The 27,987-nt window shown below is 37.9% G+C and overlaps 1 protein-coding gene across 1 annotated transcript in view; it reads left to right on the top strand.

Annotated features, from left to right (window-relative positions):
• Positions 1-27,069, top strand: part of LOC149818807 (diacylglycerol kinase 1-like) — a 30,730-nt gene extending 3,661 nt beyond the window's left edge. The window contains exons 3-8 of the mRNA XM_089984689.1: positions 8,174-8,546; positions 8,629-8,705; positions 24,711-24,830; positions 25,156-25,320; positions 26,500-26,637; positions 26,756-27,069. Of these exons, the coding sequence (XP_089840815.1) occupies positions 8,174-8,546; positions 8,629-8,705; positions 24,711-24,830; positions 25,156-25,320; positions 26,500-26,637; positions 26,756-26,905 (1,023 nt within the window). The 3' untranslated portion in view covers positions 26,906-27,069. The remainder of the gene's footprint in view (positions 1-8,173; positions 8,547-8,628; positions 8,706-24,710; positions 24,831-25,155; positions 25,321-26,499; positions 26,638-26,755) is intronic.
• The last annotated feature ends 918 nt before the right edge of the window (positions 27,070-27,987 follow it).

Raw genomic sequence — 27,987 nt, forward strand, 5'->3', positions numbered from 1 at the left:
ACATTCAAAAGTCCTGCCTCTATTTTTAATAAAATATAATTCTTAATTTTTGCTGCTTCTGTTGGGAACAGTTGATCATTTCCAAGTTCACGTCCATAGAATCATGTAGTTTTAATTAAGGAGCAATATCTGGAGCAATGCCCCATTTTTCAATTAAATTTGAAGAATGAGTTTATTATTTATGGCAAGTTATTCAAAAACTCATCATGGACCAGTTTTCAATCATTTGTTGGCAGTTGTTGGACGGTTCTATGTAGGGTTACCTGGAACTCTACTTACATGTGGGGAACTCATTTCTTGGGAAACCATTTCTAAAACTGGAAACCTAGCATTTTTGAAACTTGTGGCAAACTTCTAAAAAATCATGGGAAACCCGTTTCCCACTGAGCGAGAAACATATTTCACTCATTTCCCTTATTTTGGAAATATATTTTTCATATGTTTTTTGCATGTTTCCTTAAATAAGAATTTTCTTTTTTCAATAAAAGTTAAAACTTTAATTATTCATTTAAAAAACTAATTTTTATATTTCTAACAATAAGAAGAGCATAATGTATTGGATGAAATTAAGAAATTTCAAAATTTAGTGTAACCACATTATTTTTTCTTATTTATTGTTTTTTTCTAAACATATGTTTCATTTAAACATTTTATTTATGATATTTAAAATTAAAAGTCAGCTGACTATGGATTCGTTTATATAAAATATAACCAACTTTATAGCTATGTCACATGGGTACAGGTACAGAGGGTACTAGACGACAATTCCAAAAAATGTGGGTACAGGGACACGGTGGTATGTATATATATATTAAGTATTACATAAATTTAAAAAATCAAAATCTATTATTCCAACAAGACAACCTAAATTAATTTAACATTTAAACAATTAACATTTAACAACCAACTAAACTAATAACATAACAGGCTAACAACTTTTATTCAAAGAATCAAAATTCAATAACAAGTAAAGCTAGAACTACAACTGAAAATATCTAAATAATCTATATGCAGTCTGAAAATATCTAGATTATTAGATATATTCAGTAGAAAATATCTAATAATCTATATTCTGCCTGAAAATAGACAAATACAATCTATATTCGGTCCGGATATCTAATAATATATATAAGTATAACTGAAAAACACCTTAAAACAACAAAAAAAAACTAAAAAACAACTTAAAAAAAACTGAAAGAGGGAAATCGAGAGGGAGAAATGGGGAAGACAAGAGTAAGAGAGAGGGAGACAAAGAGGAGGAAGACGAGAGAGAGAGATGAGAGAGGCGAGTCGAGAGGGAGACAAAGATGAGAGAGGTGAGAGGCAAGTCTAGAACGAGAGGCAAGTCGAGAGGGAGAAAGAGAGAGGGACAGAGACGAGAGAAGTACCTGAGCTGCGCAGAGTGGGTGACATTGCGAGGAGCTAAGAGAAGCGATGTTGTGAGTGGTTGAGCGACGCTGCGAGGGGCTGAGAGAGGTGGCGCTGCGAGGGTGGAGGCGGCGCTGCAAGGGGCCGAAAGAGCCGAGAGGGTGAGTGGTCCGGGGGGTTAGGACAGAGAGAGCCGAGCGAGAGAGAGAGAGAGAGAGAGAGAGAGAGAGAGAGAGAGAGAGAGAGAGAGAGAGAGAGAGAGAGTTGTGGGGTTCTTTAAAAAAAACCCGACACAGGTCATTTTTTTTGGACCCGATCTGACACAGTGCGGGACCCGATCCGCGGCGTACCCTCACTGCGTCCGGTGGTGGTACCCATGTCGACATGGGTACGGCACCCTAAATGGAGTGTCTTTGGTGCATAGCTTTATAGTAGTTTTATAAATTTATAGTTATTAATCAATGTAATCATGTATTTTATAAATAATAAATTTATTAATCCTTATCATAATATTAGTGAAGTAAAGTTTGCATAAATTTATAAAATTCTTTATGCATATTCTCCATGTTAGCACTTTTTCTCCATACACACACATATATCATGTTTCCCATTTCACATGGATTTGGAAATCCTCGTTTCGTGTATTTGTTTCCAATATGTTTCCCATTCTGGTGACCTTGGTTCTATGTTCGTCCAGCCAGACTTTTTTGCCAGTCACTGAGTGCAGATCTTTGTGTTTGAACATGTCAAAACTCCTATGAACCACTGATCTAATTTAATGCTTTTGTCATTAACGAAGAATTTTGTTTGCTGCGTTGACTGATCCTTCACAAGCTCTTCTACCTGACCAGCATGTGCACTTGCAAACAATCCCTATGGACATCGTAGAAAAACTTTTACTTAGGAAGTAAATAAGGTGAAAATAGCACATACAAGTATTGGGTGAATGGGTATTAGAAATTATACAAAAAGCAAGATGAGCATAAAAATTAATTGGTTCAGAATGCTACTCAATTTCTTAGAGTAACTTGTGCTCTCTTATCTGTCACTTTCAAGGTGGACCATTCTTCCATTAGTCCAACTATACTGCTTGGTGAGGCTTTTCCTGATTGGAACTGTTAAAATGTATCTCATATATATATATATATATATATTCTGTATATTACAAAATACCCGATAGGGGTAGTTTTGTAATTTCACAATAGTTGTTTTAGAAAACAACTATTCTTTTAAATGTATTTTTTCTTTTTATTTTTTTTCCTTTTATTTTGTGTATTTTTTAAATAACAAAAAGGGGCTCCAACATAGAGTCGTTGGAGCCCCCAACGGTCACAAATGTGACCGTTGGGGGCTCCCAACGACTCCATGGGAGCCTCCTTTTTGGCTCCCCTTTTGAGGCATTTTGCCTCCTCCTCTCTCCTCTTCCTTTTGTATAAATAGGGGTGATCCCCTTGTATATTTTTCATTCTTGAGAGCTTCTCTCTCTTTTCAATAAGAGGCTTTGTATATTGTTGCCTTCTTGAAGGCTTGTGCTTGTGTAGTCCCTTCGTGGACTTGTGGTATTGTCTCTTTTTCATTGTTGTATGTGCTTGTGTGCACTCTTTATATTTCCGCAATATCTCATTACATGGTATCAGAGCCACTCGATTCTTGAAGGAAAGGTGTGGTTCGTGTTTTTTCATATCCCATAGATATCTACTTCTTGGCATCATCATGGAGACAAAAATCGACCTCTCTTTCAAGCTCAATGGAAAGAATTATATGATGTGGGCATCGGCAATGGAAAACAATCTCAAAGGGAAGAAGCTTTGGGGTTTTGTCATGAGTTCCGTTCCGGAACCTAAGCTTATGCTCACAAAGATTGAAGAAGGTCAAGAAAAGGCTCTTGAAGGAGATGCTCGCCTCAAGGCCATTGAAAGTCATCAAAAGGAAGTGGAAGATTGGGAAAGCAATCACGCAAAAATCCTTGCGTGGTTTATGAATAATGTGGAGCTTAAGGTATGTGCTAATATAGCTAAATTCCGTAGAGCCAATGAGGCTTGGTCCTTTATGAAGGGTATGTATACCCAAAAGGATCTTGCAAGAGCATACTTCTTGCAAGAAAAGATTAGAACCACCAAGCAAGGTGATTCTAGCATTCAAGATTATTATAGTGCTTTAAACCCATTATGGGATGAATTGGCTCTCTTAGAGCCAAAATGGGTTTCTATGGAAGACGTTGATTTAAGGCAAAAACAAATGGAACAAGAGCGATTGTTTCAATTTCTTTTTGGGCTTCGTCCCGAATTTGAGCAAGTGAGATCTTCACTTCTCCATAGATCTATTTTTCCTCCTATTGAGGATGCTATTGCCGAAATCACTCAAGAGGAGACAAGGCTTGGCATGAGTAAGCATGTTGATGAAGTCCTTGCCGTATCCAAACCGGGTAATAATGTTAGAGCCTACAAGCCTCCTCATTTTGGGAAACAAGGAAACTACAATGGAGGAAGAAAAATGATTGTGTGTCATTATTGCAATGAGCCGGGTCACATTAGACCCGCTTGTCCTAAGCTTATTGGAACCTTCAAACCTAAAGTGGCTTCTCTTGAGGAAACCACCACCAAAGAAGATGAAGGCAAGAACAATGACATCAAGGAAACTCTTGGACAAATATCTATGGCTCTCCAACAAATGCTAAAAGTTTCTTCCTCCACATCGGGTGCGGCTATTGCTTCATCATCTTCACCCGGTACGTATTCTTGGATCCTTGACTCCGGAGCTTCTTTTCATATGACCCCTCATGAAAATGCACTTGTTGATGTTTGCACCAATTCAAAGGACTCTTGTGTCTCTACGGCCGATGGAACCTTTTTAAAAATTTCAAGTATTGGTTCTTTTAAAGATTCACAAAAATTTTGTGTTCCAAAAGTAAGAGTTGTTCCTAAACTAAATTTAAACCTATTTTCGGTTTCTCAAATTGCCGACCATGGATGTGAAATATCTTTCTCATCTAATGGTTGCTTTGTGCAGGATCTCCGGTCCGGGAAGCGGATTGGGCAAGGCCATAGAAAGGGAGACCTATATTATATGGACCATCTTGATCTCCCTACAAACTTTTTTTGTTCTTATGTCCAAGAAAAAAACATGGCAACTTGGCATAAAAGACTTGGTCATCCAAGTTATTCCAAAATGTATCTCTTTCCTTTTGGAAACAAATTTTGTAAGGAAAAAGAAATTAATTGCAAAGATTGCATTTTTGGAAAAATGAAGTCTATTCCATTTCCAACTAGAACTTTTCTTTCATCAAGGCCTTTTGAATTGGTGCATTCGGATGTTTGGGGGCCTTCTCCGGTTATGTCTAAAGGAGGTTATTCATATTATGTCACGTTTATTGATGATTTTACTCGGTATGTTTGGATTTATTTCCTTAGTCATAAATCAGAAGTATTTACTTTCTTTAAAGATTTTCATAAAAAGGTTCAAAACCAATTTCAAAGTAACATATCTATTTTAAGATCCGATTCCGGTGGCGAATACTTATCTCACGAATTCCAAAAATATTTAACCCAAAATGGGATTTGTCATCAAAAGTCATGTCCTAGGACTCCCCAACAAAATGGCCTAGCGGAAAGGAAACATAGGCATATTATTGAAACCGCTAGAACATTACTTATTTCTAAGAATATTCCAAAGAAGTTTTGGGCCGAAGCCGTCTTAACCTCAATCTATCTAATCAATAGAATGCCCTCTTCTAAGTTAAAAAATGCTTCTCCATATGAAAAACTCTTTAAATTTTCACCCGACTTCAATCGTCTTCGTATTTTTGGTTGCAAATGTTTTGTTCTATCACACAAAAGGGATAAGTTATCTCCAAAAGCAATTGAATGTGTATTTCTAGGATATGGTGAAAATAAAAAAGGGTATAGATGTTATGATTTTAAGAATGATAAGTTATATATTTCAAAAGATGTAACATTTCTAGAAGAAGAAAACGGTTTTGATAAACTAGAAGAAACAAATGAAATTGACTATATATTCTTATATGATCTTATTGATGACATACAAGAAGATTTTCTTGAAAACATTGATGATTCTCGTGAGGTATCCCCTCTTGACATAACACCCTCAAATGATAGTGATTCTAATATAAATATTCATGATAGCGACACCAATATAAATGTTTACTCAAGAAGAAATCAAGAAAATCCTATTAGTGCCCTCGAAAAATACTCTCAAATCTCTGAATCCACTGAGGAACCACAAGTTAGGCATTCTTCTAGAATATCAATACCTCCAAATAGGTTTGTATCCTATGATTCCTTAACTCCCAACTATCGGGCATGTTTAATAACCTTACACTCTTATTTTGAACCGGCACACTATAATCAAGCTAAATCTATACCTCATTGGGTTGAAGCAATGCAAGTTGAACTTGATGCGCTAAAAAAGGCCAATACTTGGGAAATAGTTGATCTACCCTCACACAAAAAACCTATTGGTTGTCGTTGGGTCTTCAAAGTTAAAACTAAAAGCGATGGCTCTTTAGAACGATATAAAGCTAGATTAGTTGCTAAGGGATACTCCCAAGAATATGGCATTGATTACGAAGAAACATTCGCTCCTGTAGCTCGAATGACTAGTGTTAGGACTTTAATAGCTGTTGCATCAACCAAAAAATATCCTATTTATCAACTTGATGTAAAAAATGCCTTTTTAAATGGAAGTTTAAGTGAAGAAGTTTATATGGATCCGCCACCCGGAATAAATCTTAAGCAAGGTCAAACTCTTCGGCTTTTAAAGGCATTATATGACCTTAAACAAGCTCCTAAGGCTTGGTATGATCGTTTCAGTGATATCATGATAAAGTTAGGATTTCACTCTTGTTATACTGACACTGCTCTTTTTGTCAAACATGCAGGTTCTAGTATTGTAATTTTGTTGCTTTATGTTGATGATATGATTGTCACTGGGAATGATCAAAATAGTATTATTAATGTTAAAAATATGTTAAAAATAATTTTGATATGTCTGACTTAGGTTTTCTCAGATATTTTCTTGGAATTGAAGTTGCATATTCTCCTAGAGGATATATTTTGTCACAGATGAAGCTTGCTGCAGATATATGTTCTAAGTCTGGAATTTCCGATGAAAAGAAAATAGAGACTCCCGAGGTTATTAATGCCAAATTGCGGTTGGAGGATGGGGTTCTTCTGGAAGATCCTACACCTTACAGACAACTCATTGGGTCTCTTACCTATTTAACTATCACCAGACCAGATATCACTCATGCGGTTCACTCTGTTAGCCAATTTCAGCATGCTCCTACAACTGTGCATATGAGTGCTGTTCTCCGAATCATCCGCTACATTCGGAATACCATCAATAAAGGGCTATTTCTATCATCTTCTTCTTCCTTGAATCTTCTTGCTTATACTGATGCAGATTGGGGAGGTAATCCCAATGATCGAGTCTCAACTACTGGTTTTTGTGTTTTTCTAGGAGACTCTTTGATTGCCTGGCGATGCAAGAAGCAGCAGAAAGTTTCACTATCATCCACTGAAGCTGAGTACCGGGCTATGGCAACCACGACAATGGAACTTGTATGGCTTCGCAGTTTGCTTAAAGACATGGGAGTTGATATCACCGAAGCCTCAAAGCTTTGTTGCGACAACAAGAGTGCCATCTATATTGCGAGCAATCATACTTTTCATGAGCGTACAAAACATATCGAAATGGATTGCCACTATGTCCGTGACGAATTCTTGCGAGGAACTATTTCTCTTCCATATGTCACTTCAGAATATCAGTTGGCGGACTTCTTCACTAAAGCTCTTCCGGCTCCTCGCTTCATGTTTCTTCTTGGCAAACTTTCCGTCATCTCCCCGTAAAGTTTGAGGGGGGGTGTTAAAATGTATCTCATATATATATATATATAATATATTCTGTATATTACAAAATACCCGATAGGGGTAGTTTTGTAATTTCACAATAGTTGTTTTAGAAAACAACTATTCTTTTAAATGTATTTTTTCTTTTTATTTTTTTTCCTTTTATTTTGTGTATTTTTTAAATAACAAAAAGGGGCTCCAACATAGAGTCGTTGGAGCCCCCAACGGTCACAAATGTGACCGTTGGGGGCTCCCAACGACTCCATGGGAGCCCCCTTTTTGGCTCCCCTTTTGAGGCATTTTGCCTCCTCCTCTCTCCTCTTCCTTTTGTATAAATAGGGGTGATCCCCTTGTATATTTTTCATTCTTGAGAGCTTCTCTCTCTTTTCAATAAGAGGCTTTGTATATTGTTGCCTTCTTGAAGGCTTGTGCTTGTGTAGTCCCTTCGTGGACTTGTGGTATTGTCTCTTTTTCATTGTTGTATGTGCTTGTGTGCACTCTTTATATTTCCGCAATATCTCATTACAGGAACTCCACTCAAGACCTTCTTTCTCACTTAGGTTTTAAGTTCAGACCGTCTTGGTCATCGTCCCAACACTAATAGATAAGTGAAGGACACTCACAAATGTCTTAAGCAAAGGGCTTCTGTATGACCACTTTTCCTACTCTACCGCTTGATGCTTTTCTTAGTATGCCAGCTTAAGTATTTGGTTCATTTTTTTTTTTCAATCTGTATGGTATTTTACTTTATTTTCTTTTTACCTTTAGATTCTTTCTTATATTATCAAGTTCTTTACTTCAGATCAAATGAGATTGGATTTGCATCTTTGATGTTTAGACTGTTCTGGCTTTTACTTAAGTCTTACGTGTGTAGTGATAATTTTTTCTTCGGAGTTTCTTAAATGCCCTAAAGGTTAATTGCAAGCTTTTCCCCTCAGGTCATTGAGTTGAGTTCATTGCAGGGGCCAGAAGCTGGCCTTCTCTTGTTTAGAGCAGTATCACAGTTTAGAATTCTTGTTTGTGGTGGCGATGGTACTGTTGGTTGGGTTCTTGATGCAATTGAGAAGCAAAACTATGAGTCCCCTCCTCCGGTTGCAATTCTTCCTGCAGGAACTGGCAATGATCTAGCCAGAGTCTTGTCTTGGGGTGGTGGGCTTGGTGCAATAGAGAGACAGGGTGGATTGTCCACAGTGTTGCACCACATAGAGCATGCAGCAGTTACCATGCTTGATCGCTGGAAGGTAACAATTGGGCCCCAAAAGCCAATGGATGATACAAGACAAACTACTAAATATGTGAACAATTATCTTGGTAAGTAGTCTGAGGCTTACCTACATATTCCAAAGGTATTAATTTTTAATTTGTGGTAACATTTTTGGGCCTTTTTCATCAGGAATTGGGTGTGATGCAAAAGTTGCCCTTGAAATTCATAACCTGCGAGAGGAAAATCCAGAGAAGTTTTATAATCAGGTGCAGATCTCCTTGTCATCCCTGATTAGCTTGCCTTTTAGTTTAAATTATCTCTCTCTCTCTCTCTCTATATATATATATATATTCATACATAACATTGACTGAGAAACCCTCCTGTGTCCTTTCAGTTTCCTGTGCCATTCTGACAATGGGCACCATGGAGAGAAGCAGGCAAAGTGTCATATTTCATTTGTACTGCCACTATTTTCTAGCACCCCCTTGCCCGTGAAAATTTGCTGAAAAGCGAGCAGGACCAAACCTTTTTCATCCTATTTTTTCTGGCAATTTTCTAGCCATGGCATGGTCTGGATGGATGGAATGGATGGAGCAACACATGGATGAATGGGTGCCACAAAATGAAGGGGGAAATTGGTGCTGGTGTATCAAGAATGGGGAAGAGAGGGAGGGGTGAGTGGGAGAGGGGTGGCCCAATAAATAAGGTTTAGAGCAGTATCTTCTATTTTCCAAAACATATTTCGAAGTAACTTTTTTTTAATGGCAGTAAAGCACTTTTGAATATGTGAAAACTAACTTTTTGGGTGTCATCCAAACAGACTCATAGCTATAAAAGGGAAGTGGGCAATTCTTAAAACTTCAGCATCATTGTTTAGTTGAGGAAGTTCCTAGCTGTTATGCAAATAACAGCTAAAAAGGAAAATATTTGAGAAACTTAAATCCATGATACAATAGCCAGTTCATGATAACAATGTTATCAGTGTCATATCATATCATATGATACAATTGCCATATCACAGTATAGGCCCTTCAATGTGATATCACATATGCAGTATCAGTAGGTTATGGTTATCGGGCCATATTGTCCCTTATCGAACGATACATTGATGCATCATACTGTATTGTAGGATACACCCTTTATAATACAAAAATAGTATGTATTATTAATTATACATATTTTGTTTTGTTAGTTGTTACATATCGTTTTGCATCTTTTAGTAGTTCATATTTATGTTTAATTGATCATAATGCTTAAATTTGATTTTTCTGCTATTCCATTATATGATTTTCCCTAATTTTTTGGGAATTTTTTATTTTTTATATTTTTTGTGTATCTTACGATATGATAGATACACCCATATGCCTGGCCCTTCTAATATGGGTTTCCAATATGGCTTTTACAACATTGCATGATATTGAAATTTTGAAGTGTTGGGAATGGTTATAGGACAACTAGGGTTACTGAAAACCTTTCTTACATGTGGAAAACACATTTCCTAAACTTAAAACTTAAATTTCTGAAGTTTGTGGAAAATGCATGGGAAGCCCATTCTCGATGTTGTGAGAAGCCCATTTCCCATCACATGGGAAACTATTTATTTTGCATGCGAAATTTTCCTTATATAAGAAATCTTTTTTCTTTGAAAAGAAGTTGACACACACCATGTTATTTGAAAATTTCAATACTTGTTTTTGTAAAAATCTTATTTTTTTCTTTTACATACTTTTAATGTTAGGAATGATGTAATGTGCTAGATATGAAATGGGGAAATCTCATAATTTAATGTAACCACTAACCACACTATTTTTACCTTATTTCTTGAATCTGTTCTATCTAAACCCTAAAGGGTTCCATGGCATTGGAACACGTTATTGATGCTATGTATTACTTTATTAAAGTAGCCCAATTATACACTCATTTACTACTTGTATGATTGTTTTATAAAGGTAATCAATGCATTCACATAATTTATGAAGGAAATTAATTTATTAATTCTTCATATATATTACCATATTTGTGCTTTTGTGATATATATATATATATATATATATATATATATATATATGGAAAATATTTTGCTACCCTTGAGTGTGCCATCTCTCTGATCCAAAGTAAATTTCCTAATAAAACTACCATACTGAATGCATTATGGAGTCAAATTGGTCAAGTAAAGCTCACACCTATGAGATTCAGCTAGAGAGTACTGTACTCTAGCCAATATTATCTCATATATATATATATATGTATATATATATGTATATATATATATATATACACACACACACATGGTGCTTCTATGGTGGTACTGCACCTTAGAGTGGTACACGCTTGATTTATGTAGATCTAAGCTCCAAAAGAAAAATCTAACCATTGGATCATGCTTAGCATATTCTATTTATTATTTGCATGTGTTAAAGTTGACTCAAATATATTGTTTTATACCATTTTTAAACCACCCTTATTTTTATGAACTATGAGCAGTTGATTCCCACCATCTAAAAAATAGAATCTTATGGTATACTGAACATGATAAAACCTTCTAATATACTAAATAAATCATGTTAAAGGCATATGTACGGTTAGATTTACCATTTGGTGGTTAGATCTATACAAACAGGAGTGTGTACCACCGTAAGGTATCATGATACTGAACCACTATATATATATATGAGTAATGTGTGTTAAATTATATCATCATTCCTATATATATATATTCAATATATATGTCTATGTGTCCTAAATATATATATATATATATATATATATATATATATTATTTTTATAATACCCACTAGGGGTAAAATAGTCATTTCCCTGTAAATACGTATATTCACTTATTGAATATGCTTTTCTTTTCTTTTCTTTTCTTTTTTGTATTTTTCTTTTTTATTCATTTGAGAGGGGTCCACATAGAGTCGTTGGACCCCTCCAACGACTCTATGGGAGCCCCTCCTTGGGTCCCATTTGTGTATAAATAATGGGCAAAGCCCCATGTATTAGTTAAGCTTCTTTGAAGCTCTTTATGAGTAAAGCTCCTATATTTTTTAGCTCTTCTCTCTTTTTGTGTTCATTGCCACTTTGTGGCTTGTAGTTTTGCCCATTAGTGGCTATTATGCTTGTTTGCTTGTGCATTTGCTAGTCATTATCCTTCTTTCTTAGTGTTTGATGACATGGTATCAGAGCCTTGGTTGTGAAAGTATCATTGGCTTACATTTGAAGTTACTATTATCACACTTTTTTGTTGCTCTTCATTGATCTTCTCCAAGATGACCGACAAGGACTCAAAGATAGATCTTTCATTCAAATTGAATGGAACAAATTATAGAATGTGGGCGGCCGCCATGGAAAATAATCTCAAAGGTAAAAAAATTTGGAGTTATGTGTGTGGAACCATTCTGGAACCACAATTGAAGCTTATAAAGAAAGAAGGCAATGAAGAGAAGGCCTTGAATGAAAAAGAGAAGGCCAAAGCTATTCAAGAGTTTCAATAAAAAATGGAAGATTGGGAAAGTGAGCATGCCAAGGTGTTGACATGGTTCATGAACAATGTGGAGCTAAAAATATGCACCAATCTTGCAAAATTCAAGAAAGCAAATGAAACTTGTTTTTTCTTGAAAGGTATGTATAATGAAGTGCCAAATGAGTGAGGCGATATCTCCAAGAGCAAGCACGAACGCACACACATACACAAGAAGCCACTAATGGGCAAAATTGCAATAAACCACAAAAGTGGTAAAACACACAAAATAAGGTGAAAAAATATATTCCACTCACATGAGGCTTCACTAGAAGCTTGAAGAATACATGGGGCCAAGCCCCTTATTTATACACACTAAGGGACCCAAGGAGGGGCTCCCATAGAGTCGTTGGAGCCCCTCCAACGGTCATATTTATGATCGTTGGAGGAGTCCAACGACTCTTTGTGGACCCCTCTCAACCAATAAAGAAAGAAAAGAAAAAAGTAAAAAAAAAAGAAAAAAAAAAGAAAATAGAAAAAGAGCATATCTTTTAGGATATGCGTGTACAATGTGAAAAGACTAATTTGCCCCTATTGGGTATTACAATATATATATATATATATATGTAGATAGACACATAGACATATATATGTAATATATATATGTGTGTGTCATAATCTATCTATCTATCTATATATATATATGTATATATAACATATTTTAACACCCCCCCTCAAACATATGGTGAGATCACCGAGAGTTTGCTAAGGAGAAAGTAGAAAAGAGGCGATGACAAAACTTTGGTGCTATGTCACAGGGATTCGGCTAGCAGGGTGCCGCACCCGCGTCGACGCGACTCGACGCGGGTGCGGTCAACCCGATCCTGGGTGCGTTGACCGCACCCAGGATCATTTATGTCCTTTTTTTTTTATTTTTTATTTTTAAAAATTGCCCCTGCGAATTTTTTTTAAAAAAAAAAAATCTGCTGACAGCAGTTGTCAGCTGCTGTCAGCTCCTGACTTTTCAATGATGGTGGTAGCCTTGCTTGTGCTATCGTGCAGCTGTATATAAAAAAAAAAATCAACTGCTGTCAGGAGCTGACAGCTGCTGTCAGCTCCTGACTTTTCAATGATGGTGGTAGCCTTGCTTGTGCTATCATGCAGCTGTATATAAAAAAAAAATCTGCTGCTGTCAGGAGCTGACAGCTGCTGTCAGGAGCTGACAGCTGCTGTCAGCTCCTGACTTTTCAATGATGGTGGTAGCCTTGCTTGTGCTATCGTGCAACTGTATATAAAAAAAAAAACTGACAGCAGCTGTGTCACAGCTGACTTTTCAATGATGGTGGTAGCTTTGCTTGTGCTATCGTGCAGCTGTATATACAAAAAAAAATCCGCTGACAATCTGCTGACAGCAGCTGTCAGTTGCTGACAGCTGCTGTCAGCTCCTGACTTTTCAATGATGGTGGTAGCCTTGCTTGTGCTATCATGTAAAATTTGAAAAAACCCGCCCCCGACCCCTTATATATATATATATTTACATTTTTGCCCCTGCCGCACCCCCGCACCCGGGTTTTTTGGAAGTGCCGAATCCCCGCACCCGCACCCGCGCCCGCACCCGCACCCGCACCCATGTGACATAGCTTTGGTGAAGAAGTTCGCCAACTGGTACTCGGTAGGAACATATGGCAGTTGAATGGTGTCCCGTAAGAACTCATCACGAACATAGTGACAGTCCATCTCGATGTGTTTTGTTCGTTCAAGAAGGGTGTGATTGCTGGCAATGTAGATAGAACTCTTGTTGTCACAACACAGCTTCGAAGAAGTTGAGAATGAGACACCCATATCTTTAAGCAAACTTCTTAACCATACAATCTCAGTGGTGGTAGTGGCCATCGCATGATACTCTGCTTCTGTAGAAGAGAGAGAAACTTTTTGTTGCTTCTTAAACCTCCATGAATTGAGTGTCTCTCTAAGAAACACACAATAATCTGTGATGGAAATACGATCATCGGGGTTACCTCCCAATCAGAGTCAGTATAGGCAAGTAAAGTTAGAGGTGAAGAAGAGGGTAAGAATAATCCTTTAGTTATGGTGCTTTTCAAATATCTCGTAATCCTCATGACTGCGACCATGTGAATGGTAGAAGGAGAAGTCTGAAATTGGCTTGCACTATGAATCACATGAGAAATATCGAGTCTGGTGATAGATAAATATGTTAGTGACCCAATCAACTGACGATAAGGCGTGGGATCTGCTAAAGGAGTGCCATCACTGGCTCTCATCTTGGCGGTGATCACTTCTGAAGTCTCCACCTTCTTGTCATCTGTCAGCCCAGACCGGGCAATAATGTTGGAGGCAAGCTTTATCTGAGAGAGAACATACCCCTTGGGGAGTGATGCAGAGCGGGACCGGGTCCGGTCTACACAAGGTGACCCGGGCGTGTCCAAGGATCTCGACACTAATGGGATGGACGATCGGACCCAGACAATGGATCCGATCACGAGTCCGGTGCCACGATGCAAGGATGTGGTGCCCCTGCGCACTTACGCAAGGTGAGCAAAGGCTGGAAGAAGCACCACACAGGTTCGAGCGTCCCAGGCCCAGCCGCAACAAGAAGACGTCTTCTCGGGTCCAGGACCGGACCTGAGACCCGAATCCAGTTGACGTCTTTAAAAACCCTATTCTAGGGTTGCGTGCGACAGAGAATATTGGAGATTGCAGCAGCCTTTGTTTCTGAATTTTTTTCTTCCAGTAGATTTTTCCTTTGCTCTTTTCTTCCATCTATTGCTTGTTCCCTTTTCTTTACATTTATTCTATTGTCATTTGAAGCTTACATTGAAATAAAAACAAGCCTCATCATTTTTCGGTGGGCATTCTTCTTACTTTCTGCATGACGCACAACCGTAAGGGTTGAGCCCTTATCAAAGAACGCGGAAGTCGATCCTCCTCGTTGCATTAGGGAGTATGCAACTTCAATTCCTAAAAAATACCTTAGAAAACCAAGTTCAGACATATCAAATTTTTCTTTGAGAATATTTTTAATAAGGTCAATACCCTTTTTATTATTACCTGTGATAATCATGTCATCAATATATAACAACAAAATTGTTATGTATTCATTAGAAGTTTTAACAAACAAAGCAGTATCAGTATAATATGAGGAAAAACCAGTGGCGTAGCTAGGATTCATGTGAGGGAGGGAGGCAATTAGGGGTGTAGCAAAAAAAAAGTTTGGTGTGATAGTCGGGGGTTCGGGTGCAGCGCCCCCGATTTTTTTTTTTTGAGATAAAATAAAAAATGGCTACAATTATTAATAAAAATCTATTTCATATGGACAAATCAAAATATTTGCTGCAGTCAGGGCTGGGCTAGGACTGGACTGGGCTAAAAAAATGGATAAAAATCTATTTCATATGGAATCAGGGTTGGGCTAGGACTGGGCTTTTAAAAAAAAAATTTAACTATTTCGGTAGGCAAGACTGGGCTACAACCCAGTCCTGCCCCCTCCCCCAGCTCCGCCTCTGGGAAAAACCATTATCGAGAACTACTTTGCTAAAAAGCTTATACCAAGCTTTTGGGTCTTGTTTAAGACCATAAAGAGCTTTATTTAACTTTAAAATATTTTCTTTACCAATTTCAAGACCGGGCGGATGATCCATAAGAACTTCACATAGAGTTCTATTTAAAAACGCATTTCGGCCATTGCTTAATAGAAGCTAAGGCAATTAATGTTCGCACACTAGTCATTCTAGTTACTGGAGCAAAGGTTTTTTCATAATCAATCCCATATTCTTGGGCGTAGCCTTTTGCAACCAAATGAGCTTTGTATCTTTCTAGAGATCCAGCACATTTGGTTTTGATTTTATATACCCATCTACACCCAATTGCCTTTTTTCCTAATGGTTGACGTTTGTTAAGAGCCTCTAATTCAATTTTCATGGCTTCAATCCAATGTGGATGATCTTTAGCTTCTTTAAATGAAGTAGGCTCATGATACAAATGTATCAACATGAGACAAGTCCTATAATTAGGTAAAAAAGATTCATAAGACACAAATTTTTGTGGTGGCCTACTATTAGGAGAAGATCTCCTAGGTTGATTGTCATCAATAGGTTCTTCTAAAGAGAAGTCTTGAGAATATCTTTCAAGGGTAGGTTGATGTTTATTTCCTAACCGTCGGGTACATACATTTATATCATTAAGGTTATCATTTTGAGAAACATTACCATGTTGGGGTATATCATTATGATGTAAAATGCCATCACAAGTATTATCGCAAATAATTGCTTTTGGGGACTCAATTTTAGGGGCTAAGTCAAATAGGAAGGGATAATTAATGTCTTCTCTAGATGTGTGGATATCAAAACCATTTTGTTCTTCAAGAAAAATTACATTTCTTAACACATAGAGTTTATTGTTTCGAATATCATAGCATCTATAGCCTTTTTTATTTTCACCATAGCCAATGAACACACATTCAAGAGCTTTGGGTGATAATTTATCTTGTCCTTGAACAAGCATAACACATTTATATCAAAAGATCCTTAGTCTATTAAAATCTGGAGTAATTTTAAATAATTTTTCAAAAGGTGATACATTTTTTAGAGAAGAAGAGGGCATACGATTGATAAGATATGTTGCGGTAAGAAGAGCTTCGGCCCAAAAGTTTTTAGGAACATTTTTAGAGACAAGAAGTGTTCTTGTTGTTTCAATTAAATGTCTATGTTTCATTTCCGCAAGACCATTTTATTGCGGAGTTTTAGGACAAGATCGTTGGTGCAAAATTCCATTTATCTTGAAATAATTTTGAAAATCTTTAGACATGTACTCAACTCCAGAATTGAATCTAAATATAGCTATATTGTTTTGAAATTGATTTTGAATAAGAACATGAAATTCTTTAAAATTAGTGAAGACATCAGATTTGTTTTTAATAATGTATACCTATGTATATCTAGTAAAGTCATCTATAAAAGTAACATAGTAGGAATATCCCCCTTTGGACATGACGGGTGCCGACCCCTATATATAGGAATGCACAAGTTCAAAAGGTCTTTTTAACACGAAATTACTATGCGAATATGGAAGCGAATTAATCTTTCTAAGAATACAATCATTGCATGTAAATGTACTTTTATTACAAAATTTTTCCAAAAAAGGAAAGATATACAACTTGAAAATACTAGGATGTCCAAACCTTTTATGCCAAGTCTCAATATTTTAGATTGAACATGATTACAAAATGATTTGGATAGCAAAGTCAAAAAATCCATATAATAAAGATCCCCTCTTCTATAGCCTTGCCCGATCCGCTTCCCGGATCGGAGATCTTGCACATAGCAATGGGTGGGTGAAAAAGAGACATTGCATTCAAAATTGATAATTTGGGAAACGAAAAAAAGATTTAAATTAAGTTTTGGAATAATTCGGATTTTGGGAACAAAAAAATCTTTGTTTTGGTCATAAGTTTTCTGAAGGTTTCCAATGCCTTCAACATCCAAGGATGTTCCATCGGCAGTGGAAACATATGATTTGAATTTATTGAGACTTGGTTTTGACAAAAGTGATGCATTTGGAGTCATATGAAAGGAGACACCCGAGTCAAGAATCCAAGAGGTCATACCTGAAAAGAGGAGATGGCGGCACCGGAAGTGGAGGGTGAGGAGGATGATGTAGAGAAGTTCATCTTTATAAATTGTTGAAGAGTTTCGGTAAGATGAGCGATGGACTCCTTTATGTCTCCATCCTTCTTTGAATCTTCATTTGTGTTTGGAGGAATTTCACCAACGGAAGTCACATTCTTCTTGAATTTAGGGCAATCCGGACGAATATGGCCCGGTTCATTACAATTATGACAAATGATTTTTCTTCCTCCACCACCATTATTCTTCAAAAAATGAGGTGGTTTATATGATCTTACGTTGTTGCCGGTTCTAGACACGGCATGAACTTCATCAACATTTCTTTTCAAGGCCAAACGAGTTTCTTCTTGACATAAGTCGGCCAAAATGTCACTTAGAGAAGTAGAAGCCCTATGAAGAAGGGATCCTCTAAGCTGCTCAAATTTGGGGCGAAGTCCATGAATAAATTGGAAAAACCTTTCTTTTTTCATTTGCTCTTGCCTCATGGCAATGACACTACCTTCCCATTGAGGTTCGAGAAGAACAAGTTCATCCCATAAAGAAGATAGGACACTATAATAGTCCCTAATACTCATATCACCTTGTTTGGTTTCCCTTACCTTTTCTTGTGGAAAGAAATGCCTAGCAAGGTCTCTTTGAGTGTACATGTTTTTCATAAAGAACCAAGCAAGGTCTCTTTGAGTGACATGTTTTTTATAAAGAACCAAGCTTCATTAGCCTTCTTGAACTTTGCAAGATTTGCACAAATTTTTTAGTTCGACATTATTTATGAACCATGCTAGAATTTTAGCATGCTCACTTTCCCAATCTTCCATTTTTTAAGAGAAGTCAAGAATAGCCTTCTCTTTTTCTTCTTCGTTTAATGCTCTTTCCTCATTTCCTTCAAACTTAGTTAACTTCAATTGTGGTTCCGGAATGGTTCCACACACATAACCCCAAAGTTTTTAACCTTTGAGGTTATTTTTCATAGCGGCCACCCACATTCGGTAATTGGTCCCATCCAATTTGAATGAGAGGTCGATTTTTGCATCTTTGTTGGCCATTTGTAGAAAGAGTTTGAGAGCAAGAAAGGAGAGAGATATTACTTTGTCAAGAGAGGATCCGATGAAGCTTTCACAACCAAGGCTCTGATACCATGTAATGAAGTGCCAAATGAGTGAGGCGATATCTCCAAGAGCAAGCACGAACGCACACACATACACAAGAAGCCACTAATGTGCAAAATTGCAATAAACCACAAAAGTGATAAAACACACAAAATAAGGTGAAAAAATATATTCCACTCACACGAGGCTTCACTAGAAGCTTGAAGAATACATGGGGCCAAGCCCCTTATTTATACACACTAAGGGACCCAAGGAGGGGCTCCCATAGAGTCGTTGGAGCCCCTCCAACGGTCATATTTATGATCGTTGGAGGAGTCCAATGACTCTTTGTGGACCCCTCTCAACCAATAAAGAAAGAAAAGAAAAAAGTAAAAATAAAAGGAAAAAAAAGAAAATAGAAAAAGAGCATATCTTTTAGGATATGCGTGTACAATGTGAAAAGACTAATTTGCCCCTATTGGGTATTACAATATATATATATATATATATATTTATATATGTAGATAGACACATAGACATATATATGTAATATATATATGTGTATGTGTCATAATCTATCTATCTATATATATATGTATATATAACATATTTTAACAGTATGTACACCCAACGTGACCTTGCTAGACATTTCTTTTTGCAAGAAAAAGTAACAGAAACTAAGCAAGGAAACATGAGTATTAGGGACTCCTATAGTGTCCTGTCCTCATTATGGGATGAACTTGCTCTTCTCGAACCACAATGGAAGTAAGTGCTATTGCTATGAGGCAAGAGCAAATAGAAAGAGAAAGATTTTTACAATTTATTCATGGGCTTCGTCCCGAGTTTGAACAACTAAGAGGGTCCCTTCTTTATAGAGCTTCTACTCCTCTTAGTAAAATTTTAGTCGATTTGTGCCAAGAAGAAACTCACTTGGCCTTAAAGAAAGATATTGATGAAGTACATGCGGTTTCAAGACCGGAAAATAATGTAAGGCCATATAAACCACCTCATTTCTTGAAAAATAATAACGGAGGTGGAAGAAAAATTGTATGTCACCATTGTAATGAACCGGGCCATATTCGCCCGGATTGCCCTAAACTCAAGAGAGAGGTGGTTTCCGTTGGAGAGTCTTCAAACAATTCAAGTGAAGATTCAAAGAAAGATGGAGATATAAAAGACTCTATTGCACAACTTACCGAAACTCTCCAACAATTCATGAGGATCAACTATTTGCCTTCTACCTCCGGTGCTGCAATCTCATCAATCCCAGGTATGTCCTATTGGATTCTTGATTCGGGTGCCAGTTTCCATATAACGTCAAATGCATATCTTTTATCAAAACCAAGTCTCAATACTTTTGAATCTTTTGTTTCCATTGTCGATGGGACATCTTTGGATGTTGAAGGAATTGGAAACCTTGAAAAAGTTTATGGTCAAAACAAAGAATTGTATGTTCAAAAAATAAGAATTATTCCAAAATTCAATTTAAATCTTTTTTTGGTCTTTCAAATCACCGATTTCGGATGTAGGGTCTCTTTTTCACCTACCAATTGCTTTGTGCAGGATCTCCTGTCCGGGAAGCGGATTGGGTAAGGCCATAGATGAGGAAACCTTTGCCCCGGTAGCTAGAATGACTAGTGTGCGAACCTTGATTGTTCTAGCATCTATTAAAAAATGGCCTATTTATCAACTTGATGTTAAAAATGCATTTTTAAATGGAAATCTTTGTGAAAAAGTTTTTATGGATCCTCCGTCGGGTCTTGAAATTGAAGAAGAGAATATTCTAAAACCTAACAAAGCTCTTTATGGTCTCAAACAAGCTACAAAAGCTTGGTATGATTTATTTAACAAAGTAGTTCTTGATAATGTTTTTTCTTATTGCTATACTGATATTGCTTTGTTTGTTAAGAAAACAAGAGAGCACATAACAATATTATTACTATATTTTGATGATATGATCATCACTGATAATAATAAAAAGGGGATTGAGCTTATTAAAAACATTTTAAAAGAAAATTTTGATATGTTTGACCTTGGTTTTCTAAGTTATTTTTTAGGGATTGAAGTTGCATACTCTCCAAAGGGGTATGTTCTATCTCAGATGAAGCTTGCATAAGATATTATTACTCGGTCTGGGTTAACTAACGACAAGAAAGTAGAGACTCTAGAAGTAATCAATGCCAAGATAAGAGCCAATGATGCGACTCCTTATCGTCAATTGATTGGTTCACTAACTTATTTATTTATCACCAGATCAAATATTACTCATGATGTTTACAGTGCAAGTCAATTTCAGATTGCTCCTACTTCAATTCATATGGTGACAGGATTATCAGATATTTGAAGGGCACTATAACAAAAGGATTATTCTTATCATCTTTTTCATCTCTTAATTTACTTGCTTATACTGACTCTGATTGGGGGTAACCCCGATGATTGTATTTCAACAAAAGGTTATTGTGTTTTTTTTTTGGAGAGTCACTAATTTCTTGGAGATGTAAGAAGCAACAAAAAGTTTATCTTTCCTCCACGAAGGCTGAGTATCGAGCGATGATCACCATTACCACTGAACTTGTCTAGTTGAGAAGCTTACTCAAAGATATGGACGTCCTCTTCTCCACTTCTTCGAAGCCATGTTGTGACAACAAGAGTGCTATTTACATTGCTAGCAACTACACCTTCCATGAACGAATAAAGCACATAAAGATGGATTGCCACTATGTTCGTGATGAGTTCTTACGAAGTACCATTCAACTACCTTATGTTTCTTTCGAGTATCAGCTAGCAGACTTCTTCACCAAAGCTTTCTCATTGCCTCGCTTCTATTTTCTCCTTAGCAAACTCTCGATGATCTCACCATGTGTTTGAGGGGGGGTGTTAAATTATATCATCTTTCCTATATATATCTACATATATATAGATTGTGACATATATATATATATATATATATATATATATATATATATATATATATATATATTATTTTTGTAATACCCACTAGGGTCAAAATAGTCATTTTCCTGTAAATACACATTCACTTTTTGAATATGCTTTTCTTTTCTTTTGTGTATTTTCCTTTTTCAACTTTTTTTCTTTTTTATTCATTTGAGAGGGGTCCACATAGAGTCGTTGGACCCCTCCAACGACTCTATGGGAGCCCCTCCTTGGGTCCCATTTATGTATAAATAAGGGGCAAAGCCCCATGTATTAGTTAAGCTTCTTTGAAGCTCTTTATGAGTAAAGCTCCTATATTTTTTAGCTCCTCTTTTTTTGTGTTCATTGCCACTTTGTTACTTGTTGTAGTTTTGCCCATTAGTGGCTATTATGCTTGTATACTTGTGCATTTGCTAGTCACTTTGTGACATTATCCTTCTTTCTTAGTGTTTCATGACAATGTGTTCCTTAGGCCCCTTAAAAAATCATAGTTTTTAGTATTTTTCTCACATCTAACACCATCTATGTGATCTATAGGTTTTGTTTAGTGGGAATTGGCTTTTGGATCGCCGGAATTTGACATGTATACAGTTTTTTCCAGTGATAAAAAAATCAATGGCTATAAAGGCCTCAAAATTTTTTGGCTCATAAAAATACATTTTTTTGTTGAAAAAATATGATCCAAGAGTCGATTCCTACTAAATTGAGCATGATAAACCATAGTTATGGGAACCTTCTTAGATAGATGGAAAGCCCGCTTTCCGGAAGCTCGATACTCCTTGCTTCCGAAACTTGATTTGAATCTTGATTCTTCCACGCTTCTATGCTTTCCATACACTTTATCTATTATTATTAGTATATATTTTCACTCTACTTTTTATGTTTTTTATGTGTTTCCTCTCACGCTTCTGACTCACTTCCATGTGCTTTCTCTAAATTGGCCGTCATCATTTTTAGATTTTGTTAAAAAATTATTTCTTACACTAAAAAATCATGAAATTTAATAAGTAACTTTTATTTTAGTTTTTATTTGCATTCCTTTTCTATTCCCATTTAATTCTTATATTGCTTTTTTTAATCCTTGCTTCCCTCTTATACATTTTAAAATGCATTGCTTCTTGTTTTTGCTTCCCGAATCGTTTCCCGCTTTTGCTTCCTAGTATGAAAACCTTGTGATAAACACATCTAACAGTTCAGATCTATCATAAAACACTTCAAACTATAGGGCCTAATGAGACCTAACGAGAAAAAGGGGCCTAATATGTTCAGCTCTCTCTCTCTCTCTATATATATAGAGAGAGATACACACCCACACCCACACCCACACCCACACCCACACCCACACCCACACTTGTTTACCGTTTTCATTTCCCTTCTTTGAAACACTTCATTTGAAAGTAAAGAAAGTAGTGTTCCATGTGAGCACATATAACTGACGTGTCCTCACTATTTTGTAGAAGTTTTATGCCCAATCCATAGCTGCTCGTTGTGGACTATACAGAACCATCATATAGTGAAAGATGAGAGAATATAATCAATGAAGTTTTGGTTGCTTTATAGGATTCAAATGAAGAAACACTTCTCATGTCAAGTTAACCTAGGGGTGAAACCAAAACTACTCTCTATAATTAATCTACATCTATGTCACATGGGTGCGGGTGCGACACGGGTGCGCGCAATTCCAAAAAATTTGGACACGGGGACTCGGCTATATATATATATATATTAAAAAATATATGTATTTTAAATATATATAATTATATATATAACAATAAATTAACATATAAAAATTGTAAATTTTAAAACAAAAATAAAAAAGCAATTCTTAACAACACAAACTTACCAAAATAACACATAAAGAAGCTTTTGAGTGTGATAAACAACAAAACTTATCATAAATTTGTCTCATCGTCTGAATTAGAGGGAAGAACAGGATCGAGGTAGTCCATGTTGAGAGTATGCAAATTATGTTCTCCCTCCAAGTCAAAATCTTGTGGATTTACATCCCAATTCTTGGATGTTCCACAACTGCATCAAAAAATGACTATATTAGTATCTAACTTAAAACTTTGAATACAAATATTTAAATACAAACTTTGAATACAAAGAAAAAAAAGTACCCACTCCTCCTTCTTACCCCTGCTGAATAAAAGGGAAATGAGGAGGGGCTCAGCCCCTCCTCGTTTCCCTTCTGTCCGGCGGGGCAAGGCTCGGCCTGTCAGCCGAGCCCCCTCCTTCCCCCACTCCTACTTCTTACCCCTGCGATAAAAGGGAAACAAGCGTACCTGACATAAGCGAAACGAGGAGGGGCCAAGCCCCTCCTTTGTGAATAGGAGGCACAGAGAGGGGCCGAGCCCCTCTTCTGCGAGCAGAGGGTGCAAGGAAGGAGGCTGCAAGCAGAGGGTGCATGAGGGTCGACATACCTGTTGAGTGTTGACGGAGGGGGAGACGGTGGCTGGCACCTGTGCGTACCGTCGTCGGAGTCTGGATCGCCGGCGTGGGTGTAGGAGAAAGCTGCAGGGGCTGGGGGAGAGAGGCAAAATCGAGAGGGTAAGCCCCTCCCCCTGTCGATAAACCCCTTTTAGGGTTCGCCTGCAGATGGAATTTGGATCTGGGTCAGGTCCGGACCCGACCCAGATTCAAAACATATTTTAAAAATCAAAGTGGACATTTTCGGACTCAGTCAACGTTGAATGAGTCCAAAACAAGGACGGACTCGGCCTCGACTCGTTGACCGAGTCCGACTCGGCGTTGACCGAGTCCGGGCCGTCTCCGAAGCCGCACCCGTGTCGGGGTGTGTCGACTCGGGTGCGGCGCCTCCCTAGCCGAGTCCGTGTGACTTAGATCTACATGCATATTGTGGCCGGCCAAATGTTTGGTTCTTGGCCAGCTGTGATGTTGCTCCTGTTCATTTCACTTACTGCTTTGAAGAGGACAAAACCAGTTCTTTTTCCTCTTATTTGATATGAGCAATATTTTCACACACAGCCTTCCAGTTGCTTAGCAGTTTTAAACTGCCTAATTATTCATAAAACTCAAAAGTTTAATCTGATAAGCAGCTGTATGACTGATGCAGGTTTAAATTCTCTACTTAGCTATATGTTAGTGCTGTTTAGCTTTGTCTAACTCAAAGCTGAATCTTATTCCCAGTTCATGAATAAAATGCTGTATGCAAGAGAAGGCGCAAAAGGCATCATGAACAGGACATTTGCAGACCTGCCATGGCAAATTCTAGTGGCAGTTGATGGGGTCGAGGTTGAGGTTCCTGAGGTATGTTAGAGTAATTGTAAAAGTTTAAATCATGACTGGGTTCATGTGACGCAAGTTCAGAGATACCATTATGACTGACTGGCTTAACTGTGTCCAAGTTGTGTGAGTCTCTTGTATAGCAAATGGCCCACGAATTTCCACTAGGTCATAGCATCTCTCACTTGAAACAAGACCAGGTATATTCCTGGCTGCATACTCTGATGCTGTTAAATCATGTGCTGTTGTTGAACCTTTTCCCAGTGGTCATTACCTCAAAATATTGCAAGTTCATGGTGGTGTTTTCCTAAAGTTGGAAATGATTTTCTCTGCATGTACAAATTTTCAGGATTCTGAAGGTGTTCTTGTTGCTAACATTGGAAGCTACATGGGAGGAGTTGATTTGTGGCAAAATGAAGATGAGAATTATGACAATTTTGATCCTCAGTCTATGCATGACAAGATGTTGGAGGTTGTGAGCATATCTGGAACATGGCACCTAGGAAAACTTCAGGTGATCCTCTTATACATTCTTGGCTGTCGTCAAAAGTTCAAACCAGTGATTAAAGAGTTTGTTCTACTTGACTTGGATAATTTTACTATAACTATTGCCTAGGTTAAATTAATATCTAGTCAATCTATAGCAGCTATCAAATAATGTTCCAAATATATGACACACCTTGGGATTTGGCACCAACTTAGGTGCACGGCCTACTCCAAGTTGCTTAGAGTCTTGGTTGATGTTGATTTTCCAAGCCTCAGCGACCCATAGAGATTCAAATATTAATTCTTGGGTTGATTTGTTTAGTTCAACCGCCATGCAAGTTTCCACTGGTTCTGTACATTTGATATGGTTATATTAAAAATTTAATAGTAGCGTTTTTCTTGCTGTGGAACCTTGGTATCTCAGTAGGGATGGCAGTGGATCGGGGGAAAGCGGGGCCCCGCCCCGCCTCGCCCCGTTTGGGCCGGGGATGAAGGGTATGAAACGGGGATGGAGGCGGGGACGAAGGTTAAAATCCATCCCCGTCCGGGGATGGAGGCGGGGATGGACGTGCACTTTTCCGCGCCCCCGCCACGATCCCCGCCTCATCCCCGCCCCAACCACTTTTCCCCGCAATATCCCCGCCTCATCCCCGTTTGAACCGGGGATGGAGGACATGAAACGGGGATGAAGGCGGGGGTGGAGGATAAAATCCATTCCCCGCCAGGGATGGAGGCGGGGGTGGAGGATAAAATCATGAGGCGGGGCAGGGGTGGAGACCTTGTCCCCCGCCCCGCCCCACTGCCATCCCTATATCTCATCCCTGTAGTAGTTTGAGTTTGGCAATTGTTTATTGTTCTATTTCTAATGGACTTTAGCATAAGGCATCAAATTCACTCATCATGCATGGAAAAGGATAAGTGCTGGCTGTGCCTGCATCTACGCAACTGTTGGATTTCATCATCAATGGGCAAGTAGGACCTTAATTGGTGTACCTTTCAGTTGCTAGTCTGAATTGGTTTGGTCATGAAATTTCTGTAGTGAATCACCATGGCTTGAGTACTCTTTTTTTGTTGGCCCTTGGTTTTCGAATTTAGCATAAAGTTCATTTCAAAGGCACCCTGGAACATGGTCTCATCATGGTTACGAGTTAAGACTCGTGCATGTTTCCTTCTAGGTTACGGAACTCACCAGGTGTTTGTGGAACAGGTTGGCCTTTCACGTGCTCGAAGACTGGCACAAGGGCAGTCTATTAACATCCAGCTTTTTTCGGCCTTCCCTTTGCAGATAGATGGGGAGCCATGGGTTCAGCCCCCATGCACTTTATCTATAACGCATCATGGCCAGGTTCTCTCTCTCTCTGAAGCTTCCTTGACATTGTGCGCCTTGCATGTCGTACCCTTTCATGCACGTGTAGAACTTCTTTACTGATCATATGTCTTATGTCTCCCTGTGGATTTTGAAGGCATTTATGCTGAAAAGAGCAGCAGAGGAACCTCTTGGCCATGCAGCTGCCATCATTGCAGATGTGCTCGGGAATGCTCAAAGTAACCGTGTTATCACAGCCTCACAAAAGAGAGCACTGCTTCAGGAAATGGCTCTTCGGCTTTCCTAGCTCTCTCTCTCTCTCAAAATGGTAAAGTATCTCAACATAGTCATACCTTGTTATCACAAAAAATGATATAAATAGTGAAATTCAAGAAAAATGATTATAGTCATCCTTCTATCATTGTTCTCACTATTAACACTATAACCGTCAATATCATGAATTTTCGGTCACTATCACCATTGTTGGATAAAACCAAGTGAAGGAATACTTGTTGGTCATCATTTTTCTCAAAAGATAAATGCATTATAGCAAGAGGCATATGCAGGTTGGGTGTTACTGTTGGTCAGAATTTCAGATTGGGCATTTCATGTATTTCGATGGGGCCATCATTTCCTGCATAGACCCCACACAGGCATGCTGCATGCTCCATGGCCTTCAAAGCTGTGGCAGCCCAAATTGGGGTGATCTCAGTGTTATGCGGCTGCGGTCAATCACACATTATTGTGTAGAAAATTTTGTCTGCAGGTCCTTGGCATGGTTATCTCTGTTTAACTCTTTTCTTGCTGCATTGCTTTTTCAAGATCAGTAAGACATGGAAGCTCCCATAATGTGATGATGATGATGTTGAAAGCGGGTGGTGAAAGTGATGATTATGTTGGTAAGCACCAAACTGCACCATGCTACATACCTTTGGCAACAAAAATTGTGGCAGCAACCGTCTTCTTGCAATGAGCTACTGGTTCCGTTATGTTCATCAGGCACTGTTTTTATCTGTAACAAACTGTTAACAAGACCCTTTAACTATGCATTGCCGAAGCCTGGAGCACCTTATTTAGGATCATTTGAATGCCCATATTTAGAAAAGAATACAGTCCAATGTATGCTTTACTATTTTTGGAGAAAATCTATGGATACTGGTCTGATGCATGCAAAAGTAGATAATTCCCTGGGAAAACTGTCTTGGAAGTGGTTTTTTGCTTGCAAGCATGAAAATTCACCGGGAAAGGAACTTGAAGCGACGTACATGCAATGAACTGGAAAGATTATGTTGCACCAGGCAGTGGAATAGATTCATCCTTCATTTCGATGTTGAAGCAAAAAGCACATCAAGATTCAGATAAAGATGGGGAGTTCACCTGTACATGTTA

The sequence above is a fragment of the Nuphar pumila genome, chromosome 13 (genome assembly GCF_984573655.1).
Source record: "Nuphar pumila chromosome 13, dmNupPumi1.hap1.1, whole genome shotgun sequence".
Lineage (NCBI taxonomy): Eukaryota > Viridiplantae > Streptophyta > Magnoliopsida > Nymphaeales > Nymphaeaceae > Nuphar > Nuphar pumila.